This window comes from Theobroma cacao, chromosome 10, assembly GCF_000208745.1.
Source record: "Theobroma cacao cultivar B97-61/B2 chromosome 10, Criollo_cocoa_genome_V2, whole genome shotgun sequence".
Taxonomy (NCBI): domain Eukaryota; kingdom Viridiplantae; phylum Streptophyta; class Magnoliopsida; order Malvales; family Malvaceae; genus Theobroma; species Theobroma cacao.
In genome coordinates this window covers 11,034,016-11,048,648 of record NC_030859.1, presented here as the reverse complement: position 1 = coordinate 11,048,648, position 14,633 = coordinate 11,034,016, and the positions used below count along the sequence as shown (strand labels likewise).

General features: G+C 34.2%; 1 protein-coding gene and 1 pseudogene across 1 annotated transcript; one reads left to right on the top strand and one right to left on the bottom strand.

Annotated features, from left to right (window-relative positions):
* Positions 1,698-7,724, top strand: LOC18586751 (annotated as a pseudogene).
* LOC18586750 lies at positions 7,012-11,133 on the bottom strand. Its single transcript, XM_007010293.2, has 9 exons — positions 10,591-11,133; positions 10,212-10,452; positions 10,020-10,117; positions 9,869-9,934; positions 9,024-9,113; positions 8,545-8,613; positions 8,362-8,468; positions 8,035-8,239; positions 7,012-7,366 (listed from the first exon to the last, which is right to left on the bottom strand). The coding sequence occupies exons 1-8, from the start codon at positions 11,045-11,047 to the stop codon at positions 8,153-8,155; spliced, it is 1,215 nt and encodes a 404-aa protein (XP_007010355.2). The 5' UTR covers positions 11,048-11,133; the 3' UTR covers positions 7,012-7,366; positions 8,035-8,152.

Sequence of the window (14,633 nt, the reverse complement as noted above, 5' to 3'; positions counted from 1 at the left end):
TCCTTATTATTGCACTAACATGAAGGAAAATCTCTATCACATCTAATTATGCGATTAAATATGTACCAAATCACAATATATATTCCTTGACCAATCTAATTAGCTCAATGGCATACACCAACAGCTGGTCCTTATTCTATGTAATTTTTTTAGTTTTTTTAGGTTTAATGATTATCATCCCTCTTCTAAAGGATGACTACATGTACCGCACAAAGAAGCCAAATTCATGGAGTTCTCCAAATCAGTCTAAGAACATTTCGCTATCTACACTAAAGTAGTCAAGTTGGTGCTTGTGGGAACTATTTTAAGACCATCCTAAAGGAATTGTCACACAACAAGTAGAGTTCAAGCTTAAACTATTTTAAGACCCTCCTAAAGGAATTGTCACACACTAAGTAGAGTTCAAGCTTAAACTACAAATTAACATCCATATCTAATGAAGTCGTCCACCAGAAAAGCCAATTGAAATTCCAATTTGCAGGCATGAAACTTACACTAGTGAGATTTCTAGAAGGCAACAAAAGGCTGTAGTGGATGAAATAGGTGTTGTATCTCCTACAGTAATGTTCTGAGGCAAGACTCATGATTAATATAAAGGCAATCAAGGCAACAATAGGCTGGACTTAAGCTTGGTAAATTGCAGCCATGGCATGCTAATGATTTATTATTGAATTTGAGAGCTTCCATGAATCATGATCAACTGCATGCATGTCAGCATGTGTAGATGACTTGTGAAGCTGATTTTTATGTTATGACAAGTCAAAGAAGCAAAATAAACTTAAATTAAAAAAATGCTTGAATTTTTTAAAAATCTTAGGTGATCCAATTTGATTTGACAAATAAAAAAATCAAAGACCCAAACTTAAGCAAGCTTGAAATTAAAAAAACTTGAATCAAAGACAATTTAAAATATGAAAATACTCGAATTTGAAATGATTTAAATGATTAAATTTTGAAACAATTTGAATTTGAAATGATTTAGATACAAAAAGACTTGAACCTCACACCATTAAAACTTAAATTGACCCAAACTTACGATGATGAAACCAAAGTAATCAAGCCTAACTCACTCGCTTGTCATCTCTAAAGAGCACATTACAGGCCATACTAACCTTTAGTCTACAATTATAATTTATAACGTTTCTTTGAATTTATATAGATACGAGCTATTTTTCATATTATATCATTCTTTGATGCTTTAGTTAATGTTTTCAACTCATTAGACTGCTAATCTTTTTAACTATCTCAATAAAACAATGTGGATTGTGAGAAGCAGTGTCAAATTTTAATAAACTCTTCATTAATATGGGATTCCCCTTAAAGATATGAGGGTCGAGTAAAGCTCTCTTTTATAAGTGAAAAAGTTAATATAACAAAGGCATTGCATAATTGAGTTTGGTAAAATTAATGTCATGGATCCAATATTAATAAAAAGATGTAATGATCCTCCACCTATTGGTCTTTTGCATTTGACATTAACAAGTGGTTTGTTTAAAAATTGAAAAACTTGTAGTAAAAAGTTTCGGACATTTTACGGGAAAGAATGCCTAAGGATTTCATGCCAAATTCATAAATTTTATCACATTTTCTTGGTAACTCAATTTCCTTTGTGATATGAATCCAAAAAACGAGGCATGAATGACATTCATACTCCCAAAAGGGTATGAACATACGCAAGAGGCATAGCAAAAAATGTTCAAACACGTCAACCTAAACCAGCAAACCAAGCAGTTAATAATGCTCCAAAATGTAATTATTAGTATTTTTTTTTTTTGAATCTCATGCTTTTCAGATTTTTCTTTGTGATTGTGAAAGCCGCCAAAACTGTCATGTCGTTCATTGGTTATCCTTTTCCTGCTCTCCCTCAAGACACAAGTACGACTCGTTTTCTAGAGAGGGAGAGGGACGGCACAAAAAGAAAAACCCTTTTCTTCTTACCCAACCTTCTCTGAAGATCCATGAGCTTTGTTCAAGGTCTGCATCAATAATCTTCTCCTTTTCAATTTGGATTCTTCAGTTTCTTTCGTTTTTTTTTTTAGTTCTCGGAGATTTTGCCTTTGGTTTGTGAAGCATGCAAGCTGAGAATTGTGTATTGGGTTTCGATATATTGAATTGAACGATCTTTTTGGGGGTTTTTATTTCATTTCAGCTTAAAAATATGATGAGTCAAGCTGTTACCGATATTGGGTCTTTCACTTTGGGTGGAAAATGAATATGTTTTTGAGGGATTGTTTATAGTTTAAACACCACCACCACCACCACCTCAATCCCCAAGGACTCACTTGAGCAATTTATTTTGAGTATTCCGTAGCTGGATTGAAATTTGAGCTGTCTTTTTGTCTTTGGTTGTGCTTAAAGCAATCAAAAGCTCATTAACTTCTTGTAGAAATTACAAGTGCTTTTTGAGGGCAAGCTTCGTCCAAGATTGTGGTGGTATGCTTTCCTTGTGTTCACAAAATGTATAGCAACTTCAAGGAGCATGCCATTGAGTATGTAAAGCAGGCAGTTCGGGAAGACGATGCTGGTAATTATAGCAAGGCAATTCACCTTTACATGAATGCATTAGAGTACTTCAAAACTCATTTGAAGTATGAGAAGAACCCCAAAATTAAGGAAGCCATCATGCAAAAATTTAATGAATATTTGAGGAGGGCTGAGGAGATTAGAGCCATTCTTGACAATGGGGGAAGTTTGCCAAACTCAAATCGTGATGTTGGAGATGCTACATGGCCAAAAACAAAGGATGGAGAAGGGAAAGATAAGGAGGATTCTGAACAAGCGAAGCTGAGAGCTGGGCTCTATTCGGTGATAATTAAAGAGAAGCCAGATGTAAAGTGGAGTGATGTGGCAGGGCTTGAAAGTGCTAAACAAGCGTTGCAAGAGGCGGTCATATTGCCTGTCAAATTTCCACAGTTTTTTACTGGTTAGTTCCTTAATCCTTAATTGTGCAATCTGTTCTTGTGGTTTTATGGTTTTTCTCAATTACATTTTGCCTGGCATGCACTAAAAAAAGGTGGTCTATAGGTTGTTAATTAGAGGAAAATCAATAGAAATATAATTGCTGTTCTGCAATTGACAACACAATTGCCAGTTGAAAATCTCTAGTGTTATTTCCAAGTTCCTCACATTGTTCTGGTTGTCTTTGAGCTGCAACTTCCTTGCTCGGTTGAATTCTGTTCAGTGGAACCAAAAGTATACCCTGCTTCCTGGAATAGTTCTAGTATGGCCAAAGACAATAAAAACTAGATTTCTGCCCCCCTGGCTTCACCATTTTAGAATGTTGAATTATAATTTAACTTTATGAGCTGTTAAAGAGAGTGAATTTTTGTGTATTATTAGGTTGATTGTGACACTTCAAATTAACTAACCTTGGTATTAATATCATTGTAAGTTGAAATAGCCATTGTTAGCATCTTGGTTTATTAGATTTTTATTTCATACTAGGCCTATCTCCAAATTCTGCACAAATGTACTCATGATAAGTGTTGAAACTCATCATCACTTCAATTTACATCTCAAGTATTACTTTGATGAGCTAGTTACATTTTTTTTTTTAATTTTTTGCCCTTCTGAATCTGTACCTAGCATATTCGCTATCCACCTAGGAGATATGCTTTTGTATTCACTGCTTTGCAGATGACTTTACAGCATTTCAGAAGTCTTTGCCTGTTAGAATCTTATTATTCCATATCTATTTATTCTAATTGAAACAGATTTGGTATTTTGGCCTACATAAGATATGTTGATAACCGCGTATTCTCCAAACATACAAGGTTCAATATTCTTATCATGAAAGGTAGTTCAGGAATGTAATTTTTGATGAACATTGGAAGTGATGTCTAACTTTTCTGATAAAATTCAGAAGACGCACCTTAGAAGTTAAGACTCATTATATTTTTTATATTCATGTTTTTTTCTGCTTTATTTGCTTCCATCTGTCAAAATTTTATGCAATATTTTTCAGAGTCATGGAATATAAGTTTATTTGGTTCTTATTCTTTAGGGAAGAGACGTCCATGGAAAGCTTTTCTATTATATGGTCCACCTGGAACAGGAAAGTCTTATTTAGCAAAGGCAGTTGCAACAGAAGCAGACTCTACTTTCTTCAGGTTATATATACAACTCCTATTGTACTTACAATGTATAACCTCATCCTTGAAACTGCCAGATATATCTCCCAGTTAAAGTTCGCTGTTTTGGTCCTTGTGGATTTTGAGATTATGGACAGCAGTCACTGTAATCAAAGTAATTTAATACAACCTTTTAAAAAAATAAAAGAATTGTGGTAAGTAATGGCTGTAACATTGCTCAACGTGCCAAGGACAAAAATGGGAGCTCATAAATAGTAGTGACATCAAGATATAGTAACAAGGTCCATAATGTCTTCTTTATGAGCTAGATCTTGGAAATATCATGTTGATTATGTTAGATAGTAATTGGCATTAGAAAGTGATTGTCTTAACATAAATATTTTCTTAGAGTATGCTGACTACATGAAAAAGAGGCCATTTTATTTTTTAAGTTTTTTTCAATCATGAAACATTGTAGTGACCATGATAGGTGATGATCAGATGTCATTCGAAGATAGATTATGATACGTTATAACTATAAGGCACAGATGAGGAGCAGAAAGTTGTTTCATTTGTGGTATATTATTATCACAACTTCGTGAAATCTATAGTTTCCTTTATGAATTTTAATTGCTGACAAAGACCCAAGAGAAGCATCGCTAACAACTTTATATGGTGCCCGCTATCTTCTTGTCTCAAAGTGAAATCCTTTTCCTGTTTCTTTCCTCATAAAACTTCTTTGCTTTCCAATTTCTTCAGGCATACATGCAGAATTTAGGTTTCTTAGCTTTTTAATGTCTTCATGTAGATGGCTTGCTTACTTTGACAATTCCTAGATGGTTTCTTTATGCAGTGTTTCTTCCTCAGACCTGGTCTCAAAATGGATGGGTGAAAGTGAAAAGCTAGTTTCAAGTCTTTTTCAGATGGCTCGTGATAATGCTCCATCCATCATTTTCATTGATGAAGTAGATTCTCTTAGTGGTCAACGCGGTGAAGGAAACGAGAGTGAAGCATCTCGACGTATTAAAACAGAGCTTCTTGTGCAGATGCAGGTATTTGGTGTAGTGCAAACAGATAAAAACAGTCAAAAGAATTGTCTTCTGCAATAACTTGTACACTTAGATTATTGTGTTACAATTTTGCGTACAATGCCTGCTTACTAGCTAAGTGCCTTAATTCAATAGATAAGATATGAACTGTGACTAAATTAAGTTAGTAGCTGCAGTGAACCCCCAACTCCCAACTTAGACTAACTATAGTTGTCATTGGCTTCATCTTGTTATGCCATTTGGCATCTAGAATTCATTCTTTTAGACCTACGACTAAATATAACTATAGCTTCTTGTGTCTTGGCTTTCTCAAACGTAGTACTGTTTGTTTAAGCCTTTTAAGTGAGGTTGTTTATGTGACAATTTGAAGTAACGCTACTTGTATTTGATTCTCTAGCATATCACTGGAGTAAGATGACAAGGGTGGGTACCTGTGATATGAATACAAAAGAAAGGAATTTATGATTGGCGTGTGATTTGTAATTGGAGCTTATGACGTTGACACGAGGAGCAGTGTTTTTATGTTTTTTGTTGCACGAGCTAGCTCATTTTTTGTTATGCGCAATTGTTTTTGGGCATTTATATTCTTTGCTGTTGGGGGCATTTCTTTTGTATGAAGCCAAGCTTCTCTGCTGTTTCTTTCACTTTATGTTTCCATTTTTATGCAAAATTTTGTTTTTCAAAAAAAAAAATCATAACAATTTTCATGCTATTTGCTACCAACTTGTAATACCTTGGCAGTATTTGTAATTGTACATCATGGTGAATGACCTTGATTGGTCCTTTGGATTTGCTTATTTCTATTTACTTGCTCAATAGATGATTCGTTATCATAGCTCTTACATCTGATGTCCAAATATCTGTTCATTTCCTTCTAATCTTTTACTAGGGGGTTCTCTTCTATGCATTTCAGGGAGTAGGAAATGATGATAATAAAGTTCTTGTTCTTGCAGCCACGAATACTCCTTATGCTCTGGATCAGGTGTGAAAATACTGGTTCTCAGCTGTGGGTTATAACTAGAAGTCTTTGATTGTGAGCAGTCTATCAGTTGTTTGTCCTAACACAACTTATGTTACAGGCTATCCGGCGGCGCTTTGACAAGAGAATATATATTCCTCTACCAGATTTGAAGGCAAGGCAGCACATGTTTAAGGTATTCTTGTGGACCTAAACAAAGTAAGTCCTTGTTAATAAACTTCTTAGAGTTGTTTACATTCTTACTGGGCATGTGATATTATCTGTGAGCAGGTCCATCTTGGAGACACTCCCCACAACTTAACTGAGAGTGATTTTGAGCATTTAGCTCGCAAAACAGAAAGGTTCAGACATTTCTGTTTGTGTAGGTGCCATTTGTTAACTCAAGCCTTAAGCACCTCTAAATCTTCCAGTTCTCTGTATTAGAACAGTTTTTTCTGGATTTTATAGGTCAAAGATGTTCTCTTTGAACCCGTTCGTAAAACCCGAGATGCAGAATTTTTTATGAAGACCACAAATGACATGTGGGTTCCTTGTGGACGTACTCAACCAGGAGCTATTCGGACCACAATATTGGAACTTGATGGAAAAGGCCTTGCTTCAAAGGTATGGATATACATTAATCATTGATTTTTTAATGTTAGACTGATGCTACGTATAGTTCAAAGTTCATCCTGAGGAAGCATTTCCAAAATTAGCACTGCCATGTTTGATGCACAAGATAATCACTAGTAAAATTTTTAGGGAATTCTCAAACACAATAGGCATTGCTTTCATTTGTTTTTACTTGTAGTTGAAATTTGTCAAGATTTACTTTGAATTTAGTTTGTTGAATGACTTAGTGATGTAGAACAAGGTATAAAGAGATATGTGCAAATGAAAGAGAATCAGAGAGAATTAATGGAGGGGACAAAGGTGAAATTCAGTAATCCAAAGTCTAACTAACTATGTATTTATAAGTTATCATCCAAAAACCTGCTAGAAACTGAAACAACAACATATGTATTTATAAGTTAAACCCTGAACCCTATTGCTTGGAAAATAAGAGAAAATGATTAACTGTATAAACAGCCTAACTAAACTAAACCCATATAAAATTTACAGTTTCACTCATAAAATATAACAAAATAACAGAATAAAATCTTGCATTCAAGTGACTCCTTTCGACGCTGCATCGTTTGGAAATGAACTGATATGCATTCATTGGGAATTGATGATTATGCAGATCCTACCGCCACCTATCACACGAGCTGATTTCGATAAAGTGCTTGCTAGACAGAAGCCAACTGTTAGTAAAGCTGACCTGGAGGTGCATGAGAGATTCACAAAGGAGTTTGGAGAAGAGGGCTGATGACTTTTCTATGGGTTGCAACAAGGCTTTATAACAACAGAGAAAAAAGAAAAAATGGAACAAGAATGCAGATGATATATGTTAGATAATGTTAGGTTGTTGAGCTCATTAACAGTTAATCTACTCTTAATATGTTGATTATCCCCTCATTTTAAAGAACATAAGGCAAGTGTATGGATGTTGTACAGTCATAGTGATACACCTATATTTGTATATATATATTGTCAGTAGTTCAAATTTTCTTGTGAAATGAGAACTGCTTTATAGGTTCACTTTCAGTTTGGAGCAATAGTCAATTCAATTTTTGACTATTGTAAAAAAGCAAAGACTCAAACTTTTATTTTAAGAAAAAGGGCATGGAAAAATTTGATAGCAGACGAGTAAACATGGAGTTACAACTTTGTGAATCTGAAAGTGGGTGATAAGGATAATTTATAATGGACTCCTACCGACTCTGGTTTTACTGGGTGACCATTGGGAGGTAGACTTGATATCTTTTGTGACCAAGTTGGCATTTACATATGAAGTGAAACATATTTATTTACTAAGTTAAAGAGCTAATGATCATTTTGGTAATTTCAAACGTACAAAATTTCAGTAGTCCATCTGCAAAATTGTTCTGGTAGTAGCCAGGAGGGCATTGATTCCCTTCACCATCTTCTACCTCAACTTCATCCCAATGCCTCCTCCTTCCTTCTCTTCCTGGTCAGAGTGTTGTTCTGGGGCGACCTCTGCTGAAGTTCTGTGGTTTACTCTTGGCAACATCAACAACTATCATCCAGCCATTTATTATCTACAAAGCAAAAAAAAAGGGATTCAGCCTCTCTTTCTGGCTCAACTTTCAATTACAGTCATAAGCCAGAGCTTTAGATGTAGACTGTACAAAAATAAAGAAGGCTCCCTAATATTTTTTACCTTGCCATTCATCTCCTTAAGTGCTGCACTTGCAGCCTTCTCTGTGGTGTATTCCACAAATGCATATCCTTTAGATCTTTTAGAAATCTTGTCCATTATAATTTTAACTGTTGAGAATAGCAGCTTTAGCAAGTGAACTTATACTTTGTATGGAACTTAATCCCTGAAAACATGCAAAGATACCTTCAACAAGCTCACCAAAACCTTCAAAATGTGCACGCAATGTTTTCTCAGATGTGTAAAATGACAGACCTGTTCAATAAGTACAGAGCACCAAGGACATCAATTAGCAATTAATAAAAGAAAGTATGAAATGAATGCACAGTGCCACTAGTTTTGGATCCCATGAAAGAAAATACAAGAGAAGGGACAGGTTATGATGCAACAAAGAGAAACACAGTTTGATTGACAGAAGGTGCATTGAGATATTGTTTCTTTTTATATTTTTAGAAATTTAACCATACAGGACAGACAACAATCATGCAAGATGAAGAGATGATGCTTCATTCACAACTTCAACATTAGAAATTTTCCTGTTTCTCTTTGTTTTGGCATATTTGAGTAGTAAACAAGAACTGGTCAAGTTTCCTTTAATATGATCCAGAAAAATCATGTTCAAATAAATGAAAGAGAATAAAATTAGATTTAGAGAAGCAATTTACCTGTTATGAAAAGTTTCTTCGTTCTTGTGGTGATCATTTCACTAGATTCTGAAGTTTCTGGCAGATTTGTAGAACTCTGTAAATTATTACCTGGCAACTGTAAATTGTTACTCTATATTGGAAGGAAAGAGGGGCAAAGAAAGAAAAATAGATCCTTTGATGACTATAGATGTTTGATCAAAATATGAATGGCACTGAATTGAATAACCTGTAATCGTAACAATCTATATACTAGATAACCAAAAAGAAGAGAGCAAGATCATCAGTACAACAAGCTCTCCCCAATTGAATATATCATCAATAAGCTAACAAAAGTTACTACCTAATAATGAGGCATTATCTTACTTACAGGTACAACAAGAGGGAAAAGTAGTACAACCCAAAGTTAATACTTATTAATGCCGCATTATCTTACTTACAGGAAAACATGGCATCCAATGATACCTTTATCTGATAGAAGAAATTGGGAATTTTCTTCAATTTAAAAGATAGTTTATCCAACTACTCACCAGCACAGGTTTTGATCTACATCATTCTAACCCTTATATTGACAACATTTCCTGCTTGAAGCCTTTGAACTAATATATATATATATATATCCCTACCTAAATTCTTGCCAAGCCAGACAGATGGAGAAACTTTTTCTAGCAGTTCATCTAATCCAAAACCAGAACTGATTGATTTAGATTTGAAAACCTTCAATATACCAAAGTTCCCCTAGTTCTTATTCTAAAACATTTCAATGTAGCTCACTACTGGTGAAGGTTAGTCAATAAAGAGATCTGTATTGGAACAAAAGGAACATATTTTAAATAAGAAAAAATTATTCCAAACAAGGGAGAAACCTCCAAAGTCCTTGTTCTCTGAATCGAAATTCCTATCTACCTCAACAGATAGAACTCCAGGCACACCTGTGGTTAAAGGAAGCATTTAGTCTAACGCTACAAAATGCTTTTACCGGATAAATGCAGATTAAAGGAACATATATATACCGACCAGCTAGTTCCTGTGCACATTCTTCATCAAGTTCACAACAGAAACCAAAATGGGATTGCCAAGATACATGATATATGCACATTTGGGCATCTTTCTCGCTGCAACAATCATTTTTTTTTTCACTCCAGGATTAAGAAACAGTATGATACAAACGAAACAAATTTCTTTCATGCTTAATGACAAAATACTTACTTTCCCAAAACCTTGGTCAATATTTGAGTATAGTAATCAACCATTTGGGCCTTTGTAACAACCTCAACGCCTGGCTTGTCCATTCGAACAAGCCAGTGTTTGGTGTTCCCAGCAGGAAACAACTGCCAACTTGCTACTCCTGAATTGAATATGTTAGTGACCTCAATGTTTGAAGCGGTGTAATCTTTTTTCTCAGAATTGTACTCAGGGTCTGGCTTAACCGATAAAACCTCAGGTAAACCTACAGCATAGCGATTCAAAATAAGTGAAAAAGAGTAGCAATGGCTCTTTTAACAGAAATATCAAGCACCCATCTGAAAATATGCAGCAATGAAGCAGATACAACCAAAAATTAGAAGAAGAAGCAGAAGATACTGACAAGCAAGTTCACGGGAAGCTTGTTCATCAATATGGCAGCAAAAACCAAAGTGGGTATCACAAGAAGCATCATATATACACATCTGAGCCTCCTTTTCAGTGCCCAAAACTCTTTCCAGAGTGCTAACATAGTAATCAATGATTTGTGGTTTGGAACTGACCGCTTCTGGAGGCTTAGCCATTAGCACCATCCAATAGTTGTTGTCAGTTGTTGAGGAAGAAGAAGAAGAAACGAAGGAAGCTGAAGCTGCAGTTGCAATTCCAGTTGTGGATAAACAAATGCAAGACACTGAAGACGTTAAGGAAAGGTTCGAGTGGTTCTTGCTTTCGTTCTTCCGGACCCAGACGGGAAACCTGTTCGCGTCTAGAGAGACAATTTGGGGGAATGGTTTAGGAGAGTTGAGTGGGAATTTGCTCGCAAAATAAATGGTGGTTAGTGAGGGACAAAGAGCTTCCATAGCTGCTTCTCCTTGGCTGCTAACCGCTTTCTGCTTATCGACTTGTGATATTCTGCTTTGGTTGGGCACTTGGGGCTCTTTGTCTACATATATATATATATATATAGAAATATATGATATTCAAGCAAAACAATCTACATATATTTCTCTAGGCCATTGCTCATCACTGTGGCGGATCCTTATCAGTTTTAATTAAGTGCACAGTGCTCATTGATTTTTAATTAATACTAGCAACACCCTTGGTTGGGTGGAATTGCAAGACACTAAAAAATTACCCATGCTTTGCGCTCGGGTATAGTTAGAGTTGTTAGCAAGTAAGGAAGTCTTTGCATAGAAAATTATATACAAAAGTTGTTGCAAATTGCAAAGTCAAAGTGGAAGGGAATTGCAAGATTGTTGTTCATCTTCTACATTCATTCCCACCTACGTAATAAAAAAAGTTTTTTTTTATTAACAAAATTATCAAAATTCTATGACAAAGGCGTAGAGATTATTATATGCTGTTCTATTGGTGTTGAGGCTTGGATTTGCAGGGTTTTTGCAGCACAAACTGTCACAAAAAGTATAGTTAAGCAACTTTCTCATTGCATTGCCAGCATTCTAATCATATCCAAAAATGATGATCGAATTTTTTAATGCATCATGCTGCTTCTATGCAAAGTAGGTAAGGCATTCTTCTATTTTGTTTTTGAAAAGCTAGCATTCTTCTATTTAACTGGCAATTAGATTTCAAGGTTTGTCATCAGCAGCAGGTGGGCAAAAAGTCTATAGTCGATCTATCCTTGCTTCGGTGGATAGGTTTATAGAATGCCCTACATTAAAAGTAAACAGTTGTAGTGTTGTATATGAGCTAATTGTAAGAACTTTTATATTATAATTGAAACTATTTTTTTTAAAGCAAATTTATTAATTTTACTAACCAGTTTACCATTTCAAATCTCTTATTTGTTTAGCAGAAGATTGTTTGTGACATAATAATTTGATTCGAGCATGAGAAATTTAAAAAATTACAAAAGACGATTATCACCCAAAAAGTAATCGACGAAAAGCTCAAAATGTTCCCTAGCTACATAAAAAAAATATTTACAGTTCTTTGACCCTAGAACAAAAACTAGGCATTGATCAGTCAGAAGATAAAAACTCTACTACCTATTCGTGGCTTTCACACTTACACAGCCACAGACCAACAGATCCTAGCCCCAAACTTGTAGCCTACCATCGTAGATCCATACTTATAAAGCCATATCCGTTCATTAACTTAGCTTCATCATTCTACATCATCTAACGGTCCAGCAGCTGTCAAACATCATTAAGATCAAATATTCCTTACCCACATGGATAGACCAGCCTTGCACAAATTGTCCAAGCATCCCCTACCAATGCTAAATCTGTAAGCTTCACGGTCCAAACTATGAGTCCCACAATCCACTATCCCTAGCAATCTGTCACTTTTTGAGCCAAAGGCGGCTCAATAAGTTCAAAATATTAAAGTAAAATATTCAAATAAAATTTTTTTTATTAAAATTAAAAAAATTATTAAAATTTTATTTTTTTAACTTTTTGAGATATAAAATTTTTAATTAAACTTTTATAATCAAGTTCTTTTAATATTTTTTTTTCAATTGATAATATAGCCAATCTATTTAATCTTTCTTGAGATATTATTGATCTTAAATAAAATTTTATTAATTTTAGTTTTGAAAAACTTCTTTCTCCTGAAATAACACTAATTAGAATTGTTAACATTATTTTAAAAACAATATATGCATTTGGAAAAGAATCGAGTCTTTTTATATGATTAAGCATGTCAATTGGATTGTTTTCTTGTTGTATAATTTCTTTTAAAATTTTTAACTCTAAAAATAAATGTAAACCATCAATATCAGAATAGTTATTATATTTAAAGGACCATTCAAGATTAAGGCAATATTCTTTTAAACTATTATCATCTAATGACTTTAACTTTTTACTGCTATATAGAAAACAAAAAAATAATTGGTTTTATATATAGGTAAAAAATAGTTGTTGGAAATCATTAAATGAGTTTATTGGAAATAAGAGAAATAAGTAAGAAAAAAATAACTGTTGGAAATGATTAAATACATATGACTATTAGTTGATTGAAAATAAGAGAATATAGTTGAGAATTAATAGCATTCTAGAAATAAGGAAGTGATAGAAAATTGAAATTTATTAGGCACATAATTAGAAAAATGAAAAAACAAATAATTTTATTAATTATTTTTTACTTTTATATATTTTTTAATTTTTATATATTTTTAATATAATTAATTATATTATAATTATTATACAATTATAAAGACTCCTTAAATTTCAGGCTTCTCCAAATTAGGGCCTAAAGCCTTGCTTGGGTGGCTTCACCCAAGGGCTGGCTCTGTTTTGATCAGACTTGTTTCCTCTCAAGCAACTACTCATAGTCCCTCTCCGTGTCCTCAAATACTTCCTCGCCTTCATCTGATACTTTGACTCTGAAAAAACCCCATGGATCAGCTAGCATCGAAACTCAAAGAAAAAACAACACAGTGGTAGCCCATAGTTTGAGAATGCCTATGGAACAACTTGCTTGGAGACAACTCAAAGCATCCCCTATCAAATCAGAAAAGGAATTTCACCAGTACAGCTTCTCCCTTCGACATTCATAGTGGCTCCTTCATCACGTACAAAGCCAGAAAACTTTGCCATCAAATCCCAAAACGAGGACAAAAAGATAAACATGAGTCCTCTACGAATAGCAGTACCAAAATTCACCTCATGGAAACCTTTGCAAAAATAGCACCACACATGATAAAGTATATGTTAGTCTATGCCTTTGAGTCGATTGGATTGGTTAAGGAAAATATTTTGTTATTTAATGAATACTTAATCGCATATCTATATGTGATAAAGGTTTTCCTTCATGTTAGTACAATAATAAGGAGTTATTAAGTACTAATTGGATAAAGCCCCTAGAACATATAAGCTTTGCAAGAGAATTGTGAAGTTGTTACAATTATGAGATTACTATGCATCAAAGTCATATTCCTAGAATTGTTCCTGATCATTGTATTGTCAAGACAAGCATTGACAATGCTAAAAAACTAGTACATGTTAAGCCTCTTTACTTGAAAAGTAAGCAATTGATCTCATAGATTGAAGTATATGGAATACTTGAGGATAACATGTGGGTGCTTGTTAAAAGACAAGTTCACTGAACATGATTTGCTATGAGAACTCCATTTGGTATTTCACTCAAGTGTCTACGGAATATGTTCTCATGTGATAGTCGTACAACTAGTCCTCAAACTTGAGACACCAAGTCATGTTGTATGAGAAATGACATACTTTGATTTCACCTTTACGAGTCTAAAAGTGACTGAATGCCTAAATAAGGTGTTTTTGGATATGCCATGAAGCATGTGAAGTTGACTGAGTGGTCAAGAGAGGATTCATCACCCCAAGTGATATAAGGGATGTACTTGTTCTCAATTCTTGATTAACTTGTATAATGTCTTTAGCCAAAACATGATCAATTTGAGGAAAGTTAGTTTCCTAAATAAATAAGGTTAGTTATGAATTATGAGAATTA